The 23,337-nt window shown below is 35.7% G+C and overlaps 2 protein-coding genes across 2 annotated transcripts in view; both read right to left on the bottom strand.

Annotated features, from left to right (window-relative positions):
• Positions 1 to 23,337, bottom strand: part of LOC142344396 (small ribosomal subunit protein eS19S-like) — a 416,658-nt gene that overhangs the window by 228,792 nt on the left and 164,529 nt on the right. The gene's annotated exons all lie outside the window — the stretch shown is intronic.
• Positions 1 to 23,337, bottom strand: part of LOC142343878 (uncharacterized) — an 87,585-nt gene that overhangs the window by 34,254 nt on the left and 29,994 nt on the right. The window contains exons 4-5 of the mRNA XM_075395252.1: positions 23,279 to 23,337; positions 22,145 to 22,271 (exon numbers count right to left, since the gene is read on the bottom strand). The exon at positions 23,279 to 23,337 is cut by the window's right edge and continues 119 nt beyond it. Of these exons, the coding sequence (XP_075251367.1) occupies positions 22,145 to 22,271; positions 23,279 to 23,337 (186 nt within the window). The remainder of the gene's footprint in view (positions 1 to 22,144; positions 22,272 to 23,278) is intronic.

Genomic DNA, 23,337 nt, shown 5'->3' with positions numbered 1-23,337 from the left:
GGACAGAAGCAAACATACAGAAACCAAATATTTGAACGATGAGAAGACGCACAAAGCAATCAATGGGAAAATGTTTAAGCGGTTGAACAATGTCTCAAAAGAGCTTTACGAAGTTGAGCTAGCAAAATCAAAAATTGAACACCGCGAACCTATAATAGTTGGATTCTTCATACTTCAGTACGCTAAATTACGTATGTTGGAGCTCTACTATAACTTCCTTGACAGATTTTGCGACGTGGATAAATTCGAGGAGTTAGAGATGGATACAGATTCCCTCTATTTAGCCTTAGCTCATGAGAATTTGTATGATTGTATTCGACCTGCTAAAAAACAAGAATGGGAAGCATTGAGAAAGCAGGACTGTAACGACTCTTTCCAAGCAGATGCTATTCAAAATTTCTTCCCTAGAACATGTTGTTCTAAGCATAAGAAGCATGATAAACGGGAACCAGGACTTTTCAAGGAAGAATTCAGATGTACGGAAATGATTTGTCTTTGTAGCAAACCTTATTGTTGCTACGATGCACAGTCTGACAAATACAAGTTCAGCAGTAAAGGTCTCAATAAAAGAACACTAGAAGAGAATGGAGATGGACCGATGGAGAAATATCGACGTGTGATGGATGAAATTATCAATCTTACTTCAACAAATAGAGGGTTCAGAACAATAAACCATTGTGTTGCTACGTATGAGCAGACAAAGAAGGGACTGTCCTATTTCTACCCTAAGCGCATTGTTCAGTCTGACGGTATTCATACAGCACCACTCAACATATAACTTAATTGCTTTTACTATAGCACAATTCTTTAGTATTCTCTATTACATTTATACTGTGTCTGTAATTTTATACAATTTTAATTCATTTTTTTTCTATCATTGAATTTTTTCCAATTAATGAGCGCGCAAAAGACATTTGTTACACAATTGATTCAAACAATTAGGGGAACAATCTTTGCAATTGACCTAAAATTTGTAAACAAAAATTCAACATGTCACATAATTACCCCTCAGATAACTAGGGTAATTGAAAACCCCCACCAATTAATTTCACAATTTAATAACATAAAATTTGTAAACAAAATTCAACCTGTCACATAATTACCCCTCACATAATTACAGCAATTAATTACCCACGCCAATTCTATTGTTCTCACGTAATCACTTAATAACTACACAAACATTGATATTTTCCCCTCAAAATTTCAGCCTATCAGGAGCGTCTCCGAACCTACCCCCCACATCTGCACCGACTATACTACTAGAAAATGTACATGCACAAATACATACACAAAACCTATACCCTATCTTAATACATGGCGGCACCTAATCAATACATGTCCGCGGCTATAACTAATCTCAATACATGTCGGCGGCTATTACTAATCTTAATACATGTCGGCGGCTATTACTAATCTTAATACATGTCGGCGGCTATTACTAATCTTAATACATGTCGGCGGCTATTACTAATCTTAATACATGTCGGCGGCTATTACTAATCTTAATACATGTCGGCGGCTATTACTAATCTTAATACATGTCGGCGGCTATTACTAATCTTAATACATGTCGGCGCATAATCTTAATACATGTCGCCGGCTATAACTAATCTTAATACATGGCGGCTATACCCTATCTTAATACATTAACGCCGCTATACCTAATCTTAATACATGCTAATTCATTCCCTATCTTAATACGTTAGGGAGGGCCCAAATCCCGGAAAATACGCTATACCCTATCTTAATACATGGGGGACCTCACCCACCCCGGGGAGTGTAGCTCACTATATTACTACTCCTGTATTTGATTTGTTAGGGACAGATCATGATCAATTATAATTTGGCAAAGATTGACCCAGTATGCTATTCTATACTAATTTTCAAAATTTTCGTGCACCTTATCAGTGCTTAATTGTTGCTACTCGATTGTTTTGAGTTGCGTTTTCTGCATGCCCGTAAAGAGATCCCTACGGTTGTTTCCTAATATGTATTTTCCAATATTTTATATAGTAGTAAAATCAATTCAAGTATTCAAAATTGGACCAAACGATTGGAAATTTGCTCTAGAATTTGCTGTGATACGTTGCAAAAATGGCGGGATGCTTTCCCTTCAAATGACATTTAGATTACTCCTGGTGGAAATTCCGCCAAAATTATTTTGTGGATTCAAATTTATAGTGTAGGATAAGTGCATAAGTGCTGATTAAATGAGAAAAGCTATTACAGCAGTAAATCAGTTATATCTTAACTGCCGTCCTATTCTTAAAACTGTCTTCAAAATGAATTCAAAGTTTAAAACAGATTTATTAATTCAAAATTTCAGAGCCTGAAAATGAAATGAAAACTCTTTATAAAACCAATCAGAGTAGAAAGTGACACATTTGGACGCAAAACTGTTAATTCTCCGTAAATGCTGACAATTAAATACTAAATATAGTGCTTCATTGGAAAAAAAGTTGCAGCATCGGCAAAATTTATACATCATCAACGTTCACTGAACAAGAATTATCACAATCTGTTTTTATTTTGCTCAGCCTTAGGGATTCGACGCTGCATGGCTCCAACCATGTCACATATGAAATATCGATGCAAAAAACTACAAGGAGCGTCAGTAATGTGCGTTCACAAATAAACATTCGATTTCATTATATTTAAACTTTTTGTCTACCAAATGAAGAGATAGGCATCATTTAAAAATTCACATACAAGTAAATGATGTTTGAAAAATATACAAAAAAATGTGCTGAACCAAAAACGACCGACACAAACACAATTAAAAACTAATGAAGCCCCGATAAACTAAAGGGCCATTTAGACCAGCCATTAAAAAAACTACAAGAAAAAAGAAATAACAAATTAAACAAAGAAAACAGAAAACATTCATTACGGCAAAAACTATATTTCTATTTTTGAAGACACTTGGTGACAGAATCAGACTGGATTGGTGCTTATATTGACCAGGCAACAACTCAACTAAAAGAAAAAGACGGAAACGCGCTGAAACGCGTTCTTTTTTAGGATCAAGTAATTTCAAAAGCTTAGAACATTAGTTTCAGCTAACAGATAGATTAGCAGATAAGATTTTAAGAATCCCATGGGACCAGCCGTTGGTGAGACAAAATCCTAAGAGCGTAAAATAGCAAAAACAGGCAAAACGTTTTGACCAAACCACAATGTATTTGAGCCATTAAAGCTATTAAGTTAAAAGATTATTTTTGTTCTCTTTCATTACAAAAACTCACAAATTTTCACGAAAACACACAGTCCAGCTCATGAAACATCAATTAAAATAAAAAAGGTTTAATATTGTAGTATTGCTAATTGGATAATTGCCGCCGCAATTATCGATACTACAGAGAGTATAATTATTTAACCGTCGACTTTGTGAACACTTTAGATTTAGTCTAAACTGACGGAATATTAAGAGAGAGCTATGCTGCGTAAATTGCGTTGAGTGAATGAATACATTATTCATAGCCAAATACTGCTGTGTATTACTTAATACACTATGGAGCAGGCCATACCGGCTGACTCACTGCCGCTATTAATACGCGTACTAAGTGAAGGATACTGAAGCTATCCAGGCCGTTCTTCAGCAGCAAGCCTGAAACGAATATATGACTAAAGACGAGTAATAGTCGGCTCCACGAATGACCTAGGAATTGATTCGGAGCTAGGCATAAGTCTTGTAATTTTTTAGTCGTGTTGACTCAGTTATAAACACGCACGAGCTTAGAGCTTGCTGCTGAAGGAAATCAGATCAAACTCAACCAGCGCGAACGTAAGACGCTTGATTTTCAACCAAAAAAATTTCTCTCTTTCTCTTTCTTCCTCTCACTGCTCTTAGAGCCAAATATCTACTCCTCAGCTAAGAGGGAAATATCAGCAGCGATTGTAAGTCTCATATTTTCAAGTAAGATTTACCCCCTAGTTGTGCTCTATAATTTCTGTCTATTTACTAATTAATCTTTATATCTAATCAATTTTGTTTTCTAGCAAATAACACATAGATTTGGAAATTAGCAAAGAACATTGTGAGCATATAGTGAGACTTATTCTAGCACGTAATTAAGGTCGCTACAATAGTATAGGTTTAGCTCTAGTGTGGTAATTAAGAACAAGCGAATAAAATACCTACCACATCAGAGTTAAAAACTGGTGCGACGAGGAATAAAGAACGTCAGTTGCTCACACATTTAGGGACCTGGTGGACTTTTTGTGGCTAGTTTTCCAAACCAAAAACCCAGAGGTCACACAGGTTCTATGGTAAAGCCACATACCGCGCTATCCCAGTACCTGTGTGAGATGTTCTAAGACTCTGAACGTCTCAATTACGACCAACTAAAAGAGACGGGTTCTCCCCACAAAAGAACTGTCCACTGATTTAGTAACTTTGAGCACCAGTTCTTTGCTTCTCAGACCCAAATTTTGACACTGTAGGTTGGTTTTTTAAGCGCACACGTGAGTACATAATTGTGTATCATAAAAAGACGTATTTGTATCCCCCGCACAAAATTAAACAAGACCGGTCACGTTAATGTTACTTATAGACTAAATAATTGTGTTCAATTTAACCAAATCTTTAATACTATTAGCATAACGAACTGTACTATCCCCCCTAGTCCAATATACGAAATCATACATCTAAATTCATTAATCTAGCTCTCATTTATTGTCCGTAACTCAACTTTAGTGTGTCTTATAGACCTTAACTTTTGATTTATCATCTAAATTGTCGAACTTATCATCCTCCAAACCCATAGTATTGCAAAAACAAATTGACCCACATGCAAATAAGCCTAGTTTAACGTTGTTTTGCTTCATTATACATGCAAAGTATACCTTTTATTGTATCTAAAAGTTAATAAATCACTCTGATAGCTACAAATAACGTTGTATTGTTAACCAAACACCCCAGCAATCACTATAACGCCTCGATTTAGCCCCTCAATTTCTAAAATTTCGTAGTTTTGAGTTAAACAAAGTTGGTTTTATGAAATTTTAAGCCCGATTTTTCCTATTTTTTGACTAAACTAACAGGAATTAGTGAGAATTCATCCACAAATCAGCCAATTATACATGATTTTTCACTAGAATTGTCCAGAATAGAGTGAAAACTTTCAATTTTTATCAGATTTTTGAAGAATTTAGCCTCGTTTGGTGTAGAAATTGTGTGTTTTTTGCCTAAATTCACTCCAGTTTTGAGAAAAAAATTGAATTTTGGTGCAAAATTCAACTAACTTCGGCCAAAATAAGCCCAAATTGTTCCCTAAATTTACCAATTTCAGCTTATAAAGCCCTAAAATTCACAGATTTAGACCAAAATTTTTTAATTTTTACCTAAAAATTGCCCAAATTTAGGACCAAAGGATCCAAAATTCCTAAATTTGCCCATTTTTGACCAAAATATTTCAGTTTTTATCTAAAATTCATGCAAATTTATCGGTTTTAATCCAAAATTTGCCTGAAATTAACCAACAATCAACTATATTTAGTAAATTTTAACTACAATTTTTGCTTTTAAACACAAAATCGAAATAATTACAACCCGAAACTATTAGATTTCACCCAAATTATTGACATATAACCCAAAAATTGTCAAAAAATTGTCACATTTAGTCAACAGTTTCCCGATTTTGCCCTGTTTCGTTAAGAAAACACCCACTTTTGGTAAAAGATTGTCAAAATTTGCAAAAATTTTTCAAAAATTCGCCTATATTGATCTGGTAATTCATCAAAACTGACCCAAATTTGTCACTTTTTGCCCAAAATTGACCCAAAATTCACCCAGGTAATCCAAAAATTGCTCGGAACTTGTGAAAAATTACCCAAATTGAAACACAAAAAGTGAAAAATATCTCATTTTGGATACAAATTAGCGGTACAAATCCCAAAATTGGTCTCAAAATTCCAAATAATTTCCTGAAATTCGCCGATAATCCTGAAGTATGAGTAAATATTCGAGCACAGAGACAAAAAAATAGCTATTGAAGACTATTAACGCCTGTTTTAAGTTAATATACTAATAGAAATATAGCGTTTTGTCCAAAACTAACCACCAAAACGGCAAACTTAAAGGAAATAACACGATATTTTCGTGCAACCTTTTTAAGTAAACGTTCCCTTTACTGGTATTTTCTGATATCTAGGATTCTCCTTCGTTTTTCTGAGCCATATATTCGATTGTACTTGTTGGGTTACGTATAATTTTGCATACAAATTCACTCCAACAAATTTAAATTTCAAGTTTTTGCAAAAAGTTTATGGAATACCTAATAGGAGACAAACAATTAAGTATTAAGGATAACTCAGCAGACTGTCGAGTGCTCTAATACGGAACCAAGTTTATGGAATACCTAATAGGAGACAAACAATTAAGTATTAAGGATAACTCAGCAGACTGTCGAGTGCTCTAATACGTCTTGTCAACAATCAAACGTGACAATAGTCTACCGTATCAAAAGAACAAAAACTGTCGGAGAAGTAACCATATTTAAAACTGAAAATACCTCCTTAGATTATTTGTTCAATAAACTTAATAAACGTGGCTCAATCATCGATTTACAATGTATGTACGCTCAACCACAAGCTTCCAATAAATGAGTGGAAGCAGCCAAAATCTGAAACTAGTTCCCTTACCAGATAATAAGCTCTACAATTTTGAAAAAATTTGCATATTTTCATCCACATTGCCCAACTTTATTAAAGAAATAATCCAAAAAGAAAGAGTTTATTGTGTTCTAGTAAGGAAGTCTCTTAGCGATAATCAAATCATTTCCTATCGATTCAGAGTATTTAGGCCAATACTAACAGCAGCCTTCTCTGAAACCAATCACAAACCAACATTTTGTCACGCAGGAAAATTTTCCTGGATAGAATATCGGCTAACAGAAGATGGTTGCTATCAACGAATGAACAAATGCCTATAATTATTTAATATCAAATTTTTTTGTATAAAACAAAGTGAAAAGCAAAACAAAGACTCTTTTTTTTCGTTTTATTGTCTTATAACCTAGCTTATGGATATTAGTACAAAGCACCTAAATGTAACCATTTTGTACGACGATAAAGTTGCAAAAATTAAAAAGTACACATTAGATAACGATAAACAATCTCTGATTATTTATTATAAGTTTGTTAACGATCCACGCCTACACTGTTTTATAACATATGCAAATTCTAATCCTGATTTTTACAAAACTTTGAAAGCTTTGCACACGCCCAATAGTTATATTGAACTCTAGTTCACTAAAACTTTACCTAATTTTGTAACTGATACTGTCTAAAATTACTACTTTTTTAGAGCAAAAGTTGAATTCAATGAATATTGACGCTAACTTCTTGAATATTATTATCAAACTTGGTCATAATACAGGCAAAGTTACTAGTTATAAATTAGATAAGAAAAAGCAATATATGTACATTTTCATTCATTATTATAACATTCCAGGACTAGCTTGTTACATAACACATGCGGAAAACAACCCAAAGTTTAACCAAATTTTAGACGCACTTCGTACCCCAAATAGTGTTTTGAGATAGGACCATTTGTTTAAGCAAATTGTCTGAATATTTTCTAAATTCTATAAAAAATTGTTTGATCTTTTCATAGCTTCAAATTCTTTTGATTAGACTTTTTTATTGCTTCTTTCGTTTATAGTATCTTTTTCATATAAAAACTCAGTAATAATTCAACAAAAACCCTAAAACAAAAATGGCTAACATCGTAGCATACCCAGACATTTCTCTTGAAAAATTTACAGGCCTAGACCCAAGTGAGCACGTAGCAGATTTTCTAAGTCTAATAGAGATAAAAATAGAGTTTTCATTAGGAATTAGACCAGGACAAGGAGATACACAATATGCATATGACGCACGTAGAAAAGCATTATCTGGCTCAGTCTTAAGAGGACCAGCAGCCCAATGGTTCGATTCTTTGCCCGCAGCGGAACCATGGGATGATGTTAGGACAGGTTTCTTAAATAGATTCACAGACGAGAAAGACAAGTATAGAAAACGAATTGAGGTAGAAAACATTCGTAGACAATCCGATGAATTAATCAAAAGTTACGTACACAGACTAACAAAAGCAGTGGAAAAGGGATGGTCAGACTCATTCAGAGATGCTCAAAGGCAAACTAAGTGTATGGAATTTTTTGTAAGAGGACTGACTCCTCCAGCACTTAAACAAAAAGCGCATCAATATTTGATAGAAACACCTAACGCAACATGGGAACAACTTAGAAATCAAGTTAGCACTAAAGACTTAAGTTTTGCAGTAAGTAGTGATTTCACAGGCACATCATCTAGCAGCATAGACAACAAAATGGAGATAGATGGTATAAAATACCAGCTCCAAGAATTAGCAAGTTTAATGAAAAACAACAGAATTAGCGCAGCCTATAACCCAAACGAGCCTAGAAATAAACAAAATCACACACGATTTTGTAAATTTTGCAGAAAGTCAGGTCACACAATGGAATATTGCTATGCAAACAGCGGCTTTAAAGAACAAAACAGACAGCAATCACAGCAAAGAGATAAGTTCAGAGATAACTATCAAAGCTATAGAGGACGTCGTCCAAGAGAAGATAGTTATGATAGAAATCAGAACAGATACAGACAAGACACTAGACCGCGTAACAGTTACTACAACCAAGACAACCGCAGACAATACTCTCCTCATCCTAGATCTGGGAATAATAACTTCAGAAATCGCTCACAAAGCTTTGAGAATCGAGATCGACGCTATAATAGCAGATCCAACGATCGTAGACCTCAGGACTATAGGAACTATTCCAGGGAACGACAATATGATCGAAACGATTCCCGAACAAGGTATCGTGAGTCAAGCAGTCCAAAGCAGGATTATAGAAGAAGTAACAGTTCTAATCAGAATTCCAGAGAAAAAAAAGTTAATGGATTCTTTGCGGACAATCAACAAGATGAAATTAATTTAAACTAGACGAGTCTCATGCCGTCGGAGACAGTAATAAACACAACGGTTTCGAATCGCAGTTTCTAGTTGACACAGGAGCAACGTGTTCCTTAATAAACTTTGACTTTCTACAAAAACTTAAGTCACTGATTGATGTTAAACTAATTGAGTCAAAACAGAAAACAATTGCAGTCAACGGTGAACGATTAAAATTGTTAGGCTACATTCATGTCCCCATCTCATTTGACATTGAAGGTAAATATTACACAGATCTCAAAACATGGGTTTCAGAGAAAAACGGTTGCGAATAAAACATCCTAGGAATGGACTTATTGAATTTTGCAACAAAATCAATTGAGTTCACAGCTCCAAAAATGAACTTAAAACTTTATCCAAACGTCTCAATCACGCTCTCAAAATATCAAACAAAAGATTATCCTTTTGTAAGTAAATTTGAAAAAGTTGTACTTAACAGACCATTCGAACTAGCACCGAAATCTAGCAGAGTACTAACAATTACACCATCAAACCAATTTTTCAAACAAGGAACATCATTTATAATTGACAATCGACTCCAGGACAAAGGTATTTATACATACAACGTCTATTGTGTAAGAAAAGAAAAAGAATTGCCAATAATGCTTAATAATCCTGGTGATCGTAAAGTAACAATAGATAAAGGTTCAATAGGATACACTTTGGAAGAAATTTGTCAAAAAACACAAAAGTAAACACTGATTGATAACGTCGCGTTCTTAGATGTCTTAACAGAAACTGAAACAGATTTCAATCACATCTTTCATGTGACTGAAAAAGTTGAAAACCCAATTCAGACTTTAGAAAATGCGAAATTAGACAAAACAGATATTAGACAACAGTTGAAAAAAGCTTCAAGAAAGAAGGTTCAAGAAGAAGAATTTGCGGACCACCATGAGTTAGAAAGAGATTTTAGTCAAGATCTAAAAGACTTAAAACCAAAAGCAACAATAGAAAGTGAAATTCGACCACAACAAATACCACCAGAAAAACTGGAAATGTTTAGTAAATCAGACCATGAGTTTCTCAAAAAATTTGACTTCAGTCAATCTGACATTAATGATGCACAGTTACTAGATCTCATGAAACTTCTTGCCAGAGACAAGGACGTCTACCCTCAGCACAAGTATGACGTTGGCAAAATAAAGCAAAAATTTCACGTAAAACTTCTACCAAATTCAACCTTGACTAAGCAAAGACCATCACGAGTGCCATTGCGCCATCAGGAAAAACTTGAAATTTTGCCAGATCAGCTCTGTAAAGCTGGAAAAATTCGAGAAATGGGAGACGACACCGAAATGGGATCGTCATTTATTAATCCGGTTATCATCCTTCCAAAGGGAAACATTGTGAAACTAGTAATAGACGCTAGATATCTAAATTCAATAACAGACCTAAGTAACTATTCAGGGCCTCTAGAGCCCATAGGTTCTTTATTGACTAGACTAAACGGAAACTACTTCACTACAAGTGATTTATGTTCTGCATATAATCAAGTCCCTCTAACGGAGGAAACACAACAATTGACGAGTTTCGTAATAGGTTCAAAACAATACACGTTTCAACGTGGTTTTTACGGACTTTGTGGACTACCAAACTTCTTCAGTAGGATAATGAAAATCCAGTTTGCACCTTTAATAAAATCTAGACAAGCCGTAACTTATATTGATGACACAATCATGCAAGCTCAGACAGCTGAAGAGATGTACTCAATAATAAAAAAGTACCACCTCTTGCTACGCAAAGCAGGACTGAAAGCTCAGCCTGAGAAAACGAAATTCTTTTTGCGCAAAGTACAATTCTCAGGACATGTAGCAGGAAAAGACGGAATTCAACCAGTAAAAAAAGGGTTGAAGATCTGAAAGCCTTAAAGACACCTGAGAATAAGCGAGATGTAATGCGAGTCCTAGGTTGTTTAGGATTTTACAGCATGTACATAAAAAATCTGCATGTAGACAGTAAGCCATTTTACGATCTCATAAAAACTGAAACCACATTTCAATGGACAGATGAACACGAAAAGTTGTTCAGAGAAATTAAGCATCGTATAAGTGAAGATACAGTCTTAGCAATTCCTGACACCAGATACCCCTTCCATGATCATGTAGATGCATCATCAATTGGTGTTGGTTCAATTTTAGTCCAAGAATTTCCTACCGGAAAACGGATAGTTTCGTTTAATTCTCGAGTTTACACAAAAGATGAGCAAAAAATGAGTACAACAGCCAGAGAACTTTGTGGTGTAATTTCTGCTCTACAAACATATGAGCATTACATAATAGGTTCCCCACATCCAGTGTATCTCTACACAGACCACAAGCCCCTACTGTATCTTTGGCGACGTAGAGGTAAATTATCTCATCGATTTTTCCGCTATCAACTTGTCATTTCACAATTCCAAAACTTGAAAATAATCTGGTCAGAAGGCAAAAACCTAGCCTTTCCAGACATTATTAGTAGAAACGTCTCGATAAAAGACTTAAACAAGTATCAACTGAAGCACAAAAAAATCCCGAAAGACATTAAATTTTGTGACGAGTCAGGCAACGAAGAAAAATACTTCGTGTTGCATGACAATGAAAAAGGACAGAAAAACTATTGCTACCCCATTCTAAAGCAAACTTTTCAAGGTGTTCAAAAATTGAATTTTGAAAATGAACAATTTTTTCAGACAAACTATAAACCCAGTGATCGAATTTGTTCAACTTCGGACATATCAGAATCCTTCTTGGAAGGAAATGCAATAAATCACTATCGTGGAAAATTCCCACTAAAAGAGCCAATCCTAAGCGAAGAAGATGACAGTGAAAACTACTACTCTGATATGTCTTTAGATTTTGATGATAATTTAGAAAAAGGAAAAGAGCAATTTGAAAAAATTTCTACAACAGAAGACGACCCTTTGGTAATTTCTGTTGAATTGTCAGATTTAGAAATAGATGACATGAGTCTGGAGCAAGAGATTGAAGCAAGCAAAGCAAAGTTTGATAGAATAGCAAGTGTTCGACTAGCAAAACCAATTTGTGAAAATAACGAAATTTCAGATGGAAAAGAACTCATTGAGAAATTATCTAGTTTTGCTAAAGATATTGACTTGAACATAACAGCAAAAAGCCAGGAACAATTCAAAGACCCAGTTATTCAGACTGTAAGACAACTTTTTGAATCAGGAAACAAAGATGAGAAAAATGTAAAATTCCGACAATCAAAAACCATGAAAACGTACTTGAATAATTTCGAAAATCTTTGCCTAATTGGAAACATTTTATGTATTAAACAACCAACTGAAGATCCAAATATTCATAACATCAAAATATGCGCACCATTATCCCTCTTCCTAAAAATTTTTGAATTAGCTCACCAAGATTCGCTTTCTGGACACTCTGGAAAATATAAAACATTGTCAAGCATAAAACGCTTTTTCTATTGGCCAGGTTTATATAAATGGGTTTCTCACTTGATAGCGAATTGTTTAGACTGTCAGTGAAAAAAATAAACAAAAACGCAAAGACTTAAACGAAGCACCACTTGAAAAATGGACAGAAACTGTACCTTTCCCCTTCCACACGGTACATATAGATCACAAAGGTCCAATAAATCCACCATCGAACGGAATTAAACATTGCTTAGTAGTAATTGATTCCTTTTCTCGTTACATCCAAGTTTACCCAAATTCATCAACATCAGCAAGTGAAACAATATTAGCACTTGAGAAATTTTTTCTTATTTTTGGTATACCACAAAAACTTGTGTATGATAAAGGATCAGCCTTTATGAACAAGGAGTTCACAAGTTGGACTCATGAACTTGGAATTGCGCATGCTCCTAGAACAGCATAATCTCCCTCGACCAACGGAAAAGTTGAGATCCAAAACAAACATCTTGGCACACATTTCCGAATCTTTTTTGAACAAGCTAATCGTAATTGGAGTGACTTAGCACCAAAGTTCGCGTTTGCTCATAACACAACAGCAAACACTAGTACAGGATTAACACCCGACGAAATCGTTTTTGGCCAAAAGCCCAAAATTCCCCTTTCTCTGAAATTAGGATTATTAAGGTCTTCCGATTTAACTTGTAATTCAGAATTTTGCAAAGATTTACCACTCCACAAGCATTCAGAACAAAGTAGCAACAACGATCAGATAGATATACTAAAACCAAAACTAAGTAGTTCATTGCTTGCTCGTGAAAATCAATACAAACAAATTTACAAAACTGCATACAACAGAAGCCTAGAAGTTAACTCCAAAGCACATCAAAACAGAAGCAAACATAAACTAGGTAAGCCTTTAGACGTAGGACAACTAGTGTTAATGGAAAATCAATCATTCGAGGACGGAAAATCCAAAAAGTTACATGAACTAAGATCAGGACCGTATGAAGTAACAAAAAAATTGACAAATGTAAATTACGAAATAGAAATTGTTTCAAACAATACTGTCAAAAAAGTTGCCCATAGAAACCATCTAATTGAGTAATTCCCAATCGAAAACGCAATTTCAGAATTAGTTGTTGACTATGGTTTAAGGAATGAAAACTTCCAACCGTTCTACAAAAATTTAATGAATAAACAAGTTGAAAAACTTAATAAGCCAGTGGATAAATTTTCCTTTCAACAACCCTATACTGAAACTGAATTTTTCCCCGTAGACAATTTTACAAGTAATACGGATAACATACAAAAGGAAAATAATCATGAAAAAACACTTGAAGATAACAATACCAAAATAACAAAACCTGACTCAGGATTTCAAGAAGGTTTTTCAACTACGTTTGTAGATAACACACAAACACCTGATAACCGTAGTCGTAGTAGAACTAGAAGTTCTACCCCATATCCCGAAACACGTATTCGTTTTGCAGATCCACCTGACATTAGAGTCAGCCCTGTTAGAACCCAAACCCGTGTACAATCACCCGAAGCAAACCCAACTCCCTCGGATGATCAACGTTCATCTCGAATCGATCGTCGAATTTCGGGACGATTGAGAAAACTTACTACTCGCTATCAAGCTACTTGCTACTTAAACCTTTCCTTATATCTTTACTTTAAAGGTTCAAATCATCGGAAAATCAACTTCCGAGACCTTTTCTCTTACTTCTTCCAGACTTACTCTTAGCTTTCTGACATTAAAAAAAACCAAAAACTCAGTCAATCACTAATAAAATAAAGTTATTATGAAAAACAATAACTTCCTTTATAAATATTTAACTGTTTTGTTTGTCTTTACTTTTGTATCCTTTTGTAGACCCTCAGTTAGAAATGAATTGGATGACATCTCCCCTACGTTAAAATTTGTTCATTATGACTGTTCAAAAATGAAAGAAAGCAAAATGTATGCTTTAAATCAAGTAGCTCAATGCAACATTAAAACGGAAAATATTAAAGTTGCACCTGCAACGGTGACAATGTATCGAAGATCATCCAGAACAAAAGTAGAGGCAGTGATGTGTCGAGTAAAATCGCAAGCTTTAAGATGGCACTGTGGATTTTTATCGCACTCTTCTTTAGCATATGACCAAATTTCTCTTACAACTGACGTCATAGTAACGCCAGAAGAATGCAGACGTGCAAACAAAACAGGGAAAATTGCAATAACAGAGTACGATAGAACTTATAAGCTAGACATTTCAATTGAAGTTTTAAAACACCAATACGCACACGGTGGTCTGAATGAGGACGACCACTTAGAAGATAACACAGATTGCTCTGCGTCAGGAGAAGTAAAACTTTATTCCTTTGAAACACAAATGCAAAGAGTTGAACTCGAAGTTGATCAGGAAACAAAATCAGGGGTTTTTACCCCATTAGGATTAAAACTTCCATGCGAACTCAAGGAAAGAGGTTGTGAAACAACATCACTAGACCCCTTCGCTTACTCATGGGATGTGCCAGAAAATTGCATTTTTACAAAACTTTTCACTCAAGTCGCACAAATGATAAAGTTCACAAACGAACCAGATCCACCACAATACTACATCATAAGTACGCACGACATGCAAAATGATGTTTATCGTTTGCAAAACAACATGAAAATAGACCACACGCGAGACATAAAACTGAGGATAAATAATGAAAAAACTTATATTTGTGGAACGCCTACTACTTTGTTTATTACAAACTTTGATGATTTATTTGTTTCTTTCACAGGCGGATTTGATATGAATACGGGAAAAACCGTAATTTCGAAAAATAGTGTTAATTATTACAAAATGCAAGTCGGCACCGACAACAAAATATGGGTGAACGGTATTTACGAGACACCTAAAAACGAGCTAGTTGGTAGCCAACATTTTGGAAATCATAAAAAAATTCTTGAAAACGTTGGAAAAGACACTATCGATCATGATGCTCATATGCGTATGAAAATTAATTCCATGATGTATAAGGTCTATCGTGATTAGGAACAGTCTGACTTCCTTATTTTATAAAATATGTGCGAGCTCAGACGCACTCAAATCCAAATGATCAATGCATTGTCTTACGAAAACAATAGATTGGCCGGATACATGTTAACGGGAAATCGTTCTTAGAAATTGAAGGTGTTATAGGTTTTCTATATCCGTGTCCAAAGAAAATTTCACCGCTTAAAGTACTTGATCGCTGTTACGACCGTATTCCGATCTTTTATGACGGAAAAACTATTGCGTTTGTTAATCCTATTACGCGCCAAACTTTTCCATTTGCAAATGAAATAGACTGTACAGATACTTTCAAAAATTTGTTTCAACTTGATTTAGATAATAATAATTCTTGGTGTCAGTTGATGCCGGCGCCAGTTCTTTTTAAACCGCCCGCTGTTTTTGCTCCACAACAAATTGGTTATATTCAAAAAATCCCAGACTATGATTCTCGTCGTTCTGGTATTTACACTGTAAACCAATTGAAAGATTATTGGAGAACAATTTTACACAAATCTGCATCTAATTCAGTTTTGAAAAAGATTTCTCAAACAGTGCTTCAAAACGCACATGTAGACAATAGTCAACGCGATATCTATCGCGCCGCAGGCCTCAATAATCGACTATACTTAGATTCAATGTTGTCACCATCTTTTTTCCCTGATCATTTTAAGAGTACTTTTGGAGAAATTGGCTATTACAAAGAAAGAGCTGGAATTTTATTTGCATGTTTCATTTTGATCAAGTTCTTGATCGATGTCGTAATTTTTATCTTAAGAGCTTTCGAGATACAAAAACTGTCGAAAAACACTATTGGTTTTTGGAAAACATTACCAGGAGCCTCGTACAATTTGTTTCTACTTTCCATTGTAACATCAATTTATCAAACACCTAAAGATGATGAAAACTCTGATAACAATACAAACAATGAACCAAACAGAAGTCGATACCTCAAGCATACACCAGATAATAACATCTATCATGACAACAGTCAAATTGAATTGTCACCACTCACTGCCCCTGAAGTGCCATCACCTCTTATGCCAGAAAAACCACATCTTTACCCTAAAGTTCCTACTGAGCAAGAAGTAAATGCAATTGCTCCCATATAATTCAGTCATCCAATTTGTCTTTTTATACTTAATTCATCACACTTAATCAACTCTTATTAGTCTAACTTAACTGTTTCAACATTATGATTTGAGATGCAAAACTTTAATGATCTTTTTGTATCCGAGTACCATAAAGTTTTATTTATTAAGTTTCAAGAATTTTATGGACATATATAATACTCTTTTACACCTGCTTATGAAAACTTAGTGCATTTAAAAGTTAGCGCACCCAAATTTTCTTACTTAGTAGACATATTAATTTATTCAGACCACGAAAAATTTTATACTCTTAAGGAATTTTTACTTGATTGTGAATATGGTCTACTCGATTCAGGAGGCAACATCCACTTTCTTCTATAAAATGATGCACCTCGATCTTCAGTAGTCCCTTCGGGAACTGATTATTTATTGGCTATTTTATACGTTTTGACAAATTTTGCCTTATTTCTTAAACGTTTCAGAGAATCAAACGTATTCACAGTACATTGCAAACACTTCGGAATCCATCAGCACGAGAATATCGTTTTGGAATGTACTTTTTACTATCAAGGCAGTTGAGTAAGACCTTATCAGATTAATCGATCTTTTACTATCCATTTTCCCTATCAAGTAACCCCCACTCTAGGAGTTTTGTTTGATTTTGTAGACTCTTGGGACGAAGGTTCGATAACAATACCAGCTTTTTCCCCTTATTGGAACCTTTTTTTGATGCTTTCAGAGCAAAATTTAGATCAGATCCCCATTGATATCTCCAACTGGTAATGATTAATATACAGAATAGATCCCTTACCCTTAAGTTGAATAACATAAAATATATTATCATTGGATTATCCACCACCCATAACTCCTTCATAATTTACATTCGACAACCCCACAGCATTTTAAATCACTATCTAAATTTAAAAATTAGTCACCCCCCGATACTCGAAATAGCCCTATTCTTATCCTTTTATTCAAACGCCAAATTAACAATTAAGTACCCTATTTCCTTATTTTAAATCATGTTTTTCCTTTTAAACCGAGAATTAGTTGAAATTTGTAGTTTCGTGAAAAGCTTCGAAACTGAACCTTCCTTTCAAGCATTTATTTTAGTAAACCTGAGGAACGTCACAACCCAGAAAAAATCAACCCTCTCATTCTACCCTACTTCAGTATACTGGAATTATTTCCTTTAACTACTCGAAAACGAGTCCAAATGTGCTAGCAATATCTCAACAGAAACCAATAAATTAATATAATTATGATCGTTCAACTAAACCAGCATTTAGTCAGAATAACTGACATTAAACGTTCCTTTATAGAGACTGATAACTATACCTCCCCTTCGTTAGAAATTTATTATGTTAACATTGATACCCAACAAAGTTTAACGAAAACCCTAACTCCCCTTTCACCCCATTGGAATTTCTTTTTGAAAATCGAAAAATCGCTTTTATTGAATTTAGATCAATTAAACCCCCCAAACAACTTCAATAACGAAACTATTTATCCATCTCGAGATTTTTAAAATGGGAAATTGTTTATCCTTCAGAATAGTTTTTCCCCTCCAGAACTCATCACGCCCCCCTATTGTCGAATATCGTGATGAATGTCCCATTTGTTTAAGAATTACTTCATGCTGGAAAAAATTGCACCCTTCCGACGGAGACCAACCCCCTCATCTAGTTTGCACTGATTTCGGAACTAACCTACTCAAACACTCCTCCCAACCAAACTGCCCCCTTTGCCTCCGCCACATTTATACGCTATCCCTTAGTTTTTATTACCGATGTTTTTGCTGCAACCAAATAAAGAAATGTGTCACCTCCTCCACTCACCCGCACATAAAATGTCACCAGAACCTTGGACATTTTGTGTGTAATCCCTGTGCCCAAGATAAACATAATTGCCCCATTTGTTTGAAGAAGATCAACCCTCATGACGTTTGGTCGGAAAGTTCTTAACAATGCACCCCATTTTCGTCCCAATCCCTATTCTCTTCTTATCATCATCGCCCTCTCTGTTGGCCTCCTTATAGAAGTTCTCCTCCTTCTCCTCATCTAACGACCCTTCATCACCAGCAGGTATATACTGCAACACAAAGAAAACCCAGTTGCGCGGGTCTTCGCACGGAGGGGAGCCACGAGGTCCAAAACCCGATTTTAGTCAGTTAAATCTGACACAAACTGATTCAAAGCTTTAAACAAATAATTTTTTGATTAATAGGATATTCCGATTTTCAAAAACGGAGATTGTTTTCCACATTTCCATTCTTTCGAATTTTTCTTTTCTTTCTTTCCACCCCGGTGGGAGCTTCGCAAAAATTGATTCTGCACATAATGTGTGACTGTTTTCCTGTACTCTAAGAGTATGAATTTGTTGGTACGATAAAAAGTACGATGGTTTTCGCTTGGAAAAGTTAATGTTTCATCTTAAATGTATTTATATGTTTATGATCAAATAAGATGACCAAAAGACAGTTAGAAGACATCCAGCTGCCCACAGAGCAGTATGACCCTGTGACCAACTGGATGGCAGACATTGCCCCAATGACAAATAAACCACGAGCCTTCCATCCTCGCCAACGTGGCAACAAGAACAACACTAACAAACAGCGCCATCCGTCAAAACAACACCAACCCGGACAACAATCGCACGAAACGATTAAAACCCAGGCTTCTCGACCTCTGCAAAAAAATCCATTAGACGATGGTTTGCCGAAAGGCAAATACTTTCCCCTCAAGGACGATCGCCTTGAAATCCAGAAGTTACGAGAAATGCTGCCACTCGACAAGAACCCAAAATTTGCCAAACTTCCTTAGACTACTCATTAACAACTGAGTATAACCAATGGCGCCTCTCAGAATTGACAACGATTCAGAACGTCAAAACAAATACCAAGATGCTCGTGCCAACCGAATCTCAGCCAGTGATTCCTAACTTTTCCTTGGTACCCACTCTAAACTTTTGGAGACTGAGGAATAGGAACGATCAGGACCGGACATACGAACTAGAAAACAATGTTCTGAAGACTCGTGTTGAAATGCCGTTCGAGCAGATAACAGCATTCCCGAGCAATGACTCGCCACAACCGGAGACTATTTCAACAGATCATTTAATTGTTGAGAACTCCCATTTCCGGCGTCAGCTTTGGGATTCGGAATCCAGTATTGCAGATCTTCAGAGTAAACTCGATCGATTAACAATTTCAAAGCAAACTGCTTGCCTCGAGAAAGAAGAGTTGAGAAAACAATTAGTGGTCTCTTCGCAAACTCTGAAGATCCGAGATCGGCAACAGCAAGAGCTTCTGAAGAAAGCAAGCCAGTTGATAGAATCGAATCAGCTGCTCGGACTCCAGCTCAGGGAACTGGAAGACAAACATAGAGTCCTTTTAGCAAAACTTGACAACCGAAACAATTAAACTTTCATTTGTTATCTCGTATTAATGTTTCTCTTAATCTTTCATTAAAAGGTTTTCCATTTTGGAACCAATAGTTTGTAAGTTATGTTTAATATATCGCACTTGCGCTTCTTTTCTATCTATCCAGTTTGTACCTCAACTTGTTAATCATTTTTACTTAGTATCTTAATACTTAAGTTTCTAGTGTATTTGATCTGTAACTTGTTGTAAGTGACCATGGGCGCTTAACTCATAGACAAACAAATTGCATTTGTGATTGTTCGTTGGCAATGCTTTCTTCAGCCTACTGCTGCAGTGTATTATATTTCATACCACTTGTAACTTTTAACAGAGTTCACATTAATATTGTATTACTGAACTCTGAATATACATGCTCCTACCTTTCTATAGATATTACTTGTAAGCTACAAAATTTTTACAAACTGAATGTAAACTTTATACGATAGAGCACAATTTTTCTCTTCTTCAAACCGGGGTGAGCTGTAGTATTGCTAATTGGATAATTGCCGCCGCAATTATCGATACTACAGAGAGTATAAATATTTAACCGTCGACTTTGTGAACACTTTAGACTTAGTCTAAGCTGACGGAATATTAAGAGAGAGCTATGGTGCGTAAATTGCGTTGAGTGAATGAATACATTATTCATAGCCAAATACTGCTGTGTATTATTTGATACACTATGGAGCAGGCCATAACGGCTGATTCACTGCCGCTATTAATTCGCGTACTAAGTGAAGGATACTGAAGCTATCCAGGCCGTTCTTCAGCAGCAAGCCTGAAACGAATATATGACTAAAGACGAGTAATAGTCGGCTCAACGAATGACCTAGGAATTCATTCGGAGCTAGTCATAAGTCTTGTGATTTTTTAGTCGTGTTGACTCAGTTATAAACACGCACGAGCTTAGAGCTTGCTGCTGAAGGAAATCAGACCAAACTCAAACAGCGCGAACGTAAGACGCTTGATTTTCAACCAAAAAAATTTCTCTCTTTCTCTTTCTTCCTCTCACTGCTCTTCGAGCCAAATGTCTACTCCTCAGCTAAGAGGGAAATATCAGCAGCGATTGTAAGTCTGCCAATTTTATAGCAAAAATAGAGTTAGAGTAATGTTCACATCCAGCAGTAAGATGGATTCAATTTATTGATTAAGATTAGATATCCCACCATATTTTCAAGTAAGATATACCCCCTAATTGTGCTCTATCCTTTCTGTCTATTTACTAATTAATCTTTATATCTAATCAATTTTACATTCTAGCAAATAACACAGAGATTTGGAAATTAGCAAAGAACATTGTGAGCATATAGTGAGACTTATTCTAGCACGTAATTAGGGTCGCTACAATAGTATAGGTTTAGCTCTAGTGTGGTAATTAAGAACAAGCGAATAAAATACCTACCACATCAGAGTTAAAAATATTTGCTTCACAGGAAAGCGGATGGGACTTGTCATTTATGGGCCTAAGTCACCAGAAGTACCAAAAAGCGAAACAAAACAGGCTTCAAGCCGTTAAACGATAATCCCTTCACTGAAAACTTTTTTAATGTGGGCCGTTCATTGTTGTAATAATGTCTTAAGACATAAAAACATTAAATCTGAAAGTATCGCAAAATTAGTTTTTTTCCCGAAAACTTGTGGTATCAAAACCAATACATAAAACAGAAAACAGCTGAGCATATTTGATTGCAATTATCCACCATGAGACCGTAACTAGCCGCCTGTCTTTCGAGAATACTTAATAATTTTTGCAAATATTGTCGCAAAACATCATTTGAAACAACAAGTTAATACAAAGAGCTTAAACTGAAGAAAACTTACTTAAACCGTAACTTAAAACTTAAAAACACTTTAAGTTTAAGATTAATTAAATTTTAAATCTTACGCGTAAAATCACCTCAGATATCAATTTTTCACAGAAACTTTAAACCTCAATAACTCCTCGAAAACAATGAAATTCATTTTTTTAATTTAAAATTCTGTGCTTGAAGGGCTTTCTAATGATCCCACTCATAACTCTGTACGATGAATATATCGATCGAGCAAAACTATTTCGACAGAAAACACAGTTGAGGATATGGTTCTCCACCCACCCCCACTTAGGTGAGGTCGAAACAACAATAGTTCGTTAACAAAGGATTGTGAAGGCCTCATTTTGTATATTCGTCAGCTTTGAATAACACAGACACCTCAACTCTCTTTTTGGACACCTTTATATGGAACGATTTTTGACAGATTGATGATGTGTACCTGAGAGCAGGGGATGTCCCTCCCCCCGCTGTGACTGAGTGGTGTCGACATTGGCCCACCCCTTTTCTAGTCCTGTCTGGTGGTTGGGATGTCCCTTTCGTCTCTGTTGGACTTGGTGTTGGATATCCTAGAATTTTTTCATTCAATATAGTCGGTTGTAAATGATTCTTTTTTGTAAAAAAACAATATTTCAACTGAAGTGTAGCAAATTTAATGTGTTAATAGACGTCGATAAAAAAACTTGGCAATAGATAGTACTGCATGTCAAACTTTTTTTCTGTTTTTTAATTGTTTATTTTGCTTCTAGCTGTTGTCTATCCAACGCGTGCTTAAAGCATTGAAAACGTTCGCTATATTCCCGGACTAAAAATGTTTTTACAGAAGGTGAAAATTTACTAACAAATATCTTATTATTTTATACCATTTTTTTTTCAACATAGATTTAAATGTCTTTTCCTATCGCGTTGCTAATTGTGAACTTGATTGTTACAACATTTATACGCCGTTGGGTGAGATGAAATCACAACACTCAGCTTTTCATGGGCATTTTCGGTCGACATGGGTCTGATCGCACACAAAATTTATCAGAATGGGTCAATAGATTTCGAACATCCCCTTCTCCCCTCCCCCATCCTCAAGTCCGGAACCCTGAGGAGGGGCGGGGACGGGAGGGGAGGAGAGGAGAGGAGGAGGGGAACTGTTTAAAATCTATTCACCCCTTCAGAAAAATTTTGTGTATGATCAGACCCATGTCGGCAAAAACTGCCCATGAAACCCAGTGTTGTGATTGCAGGGTGGATTTGGGGGTTGCGGTGGGGGTGAGTCCTTCTCCCAGGACGAGGTTTTCGTTTGTCCTCGTTTATGATGCAGACCATTTTTGAACGCACACAGGGGGTACGGTGCGTTCAAAAAATACACGGTCGAGGATTCTTGTTTGACGAGCAGCATAAACGAGCACATACTTTAGGTCGAGCATCATTAACGCACCAGGTAATTTAGGTCGAGCATCATTAACGCACCAGGTAATTTAGGTCGAGCATCATTAACGCACCAGGTACTTACTGTCGAGCCAAAGTCAGCAGTATAGACGGACCAATTCTGGAACATAGACGAGAACATATAGAGAAGACATACCTGTACAATTTGCGGCAGCACATCCATTGTCGACCAGCTGTCCCACAAATGCTATGTTA

The sequence above is a fragment of the Convolutriloba macropyga genome, chromosome 8 (genome assembly GCF_964194025.1).
Source record: "Convolutriloba macropyga chromosome 8, txConMacr16.3, whole genome shotgun sequence".
Classification (NCBI taxonomy): domain Eukaryota; kingdom Metazoa; phylum Xenacoelomorpha; order Acoela; family Convolutidae; genus Convolutriloba; species Convolutriloba macropyga.
This window is presented reverse-complemented; position numbering and strand designations above follow the sequence as displayed.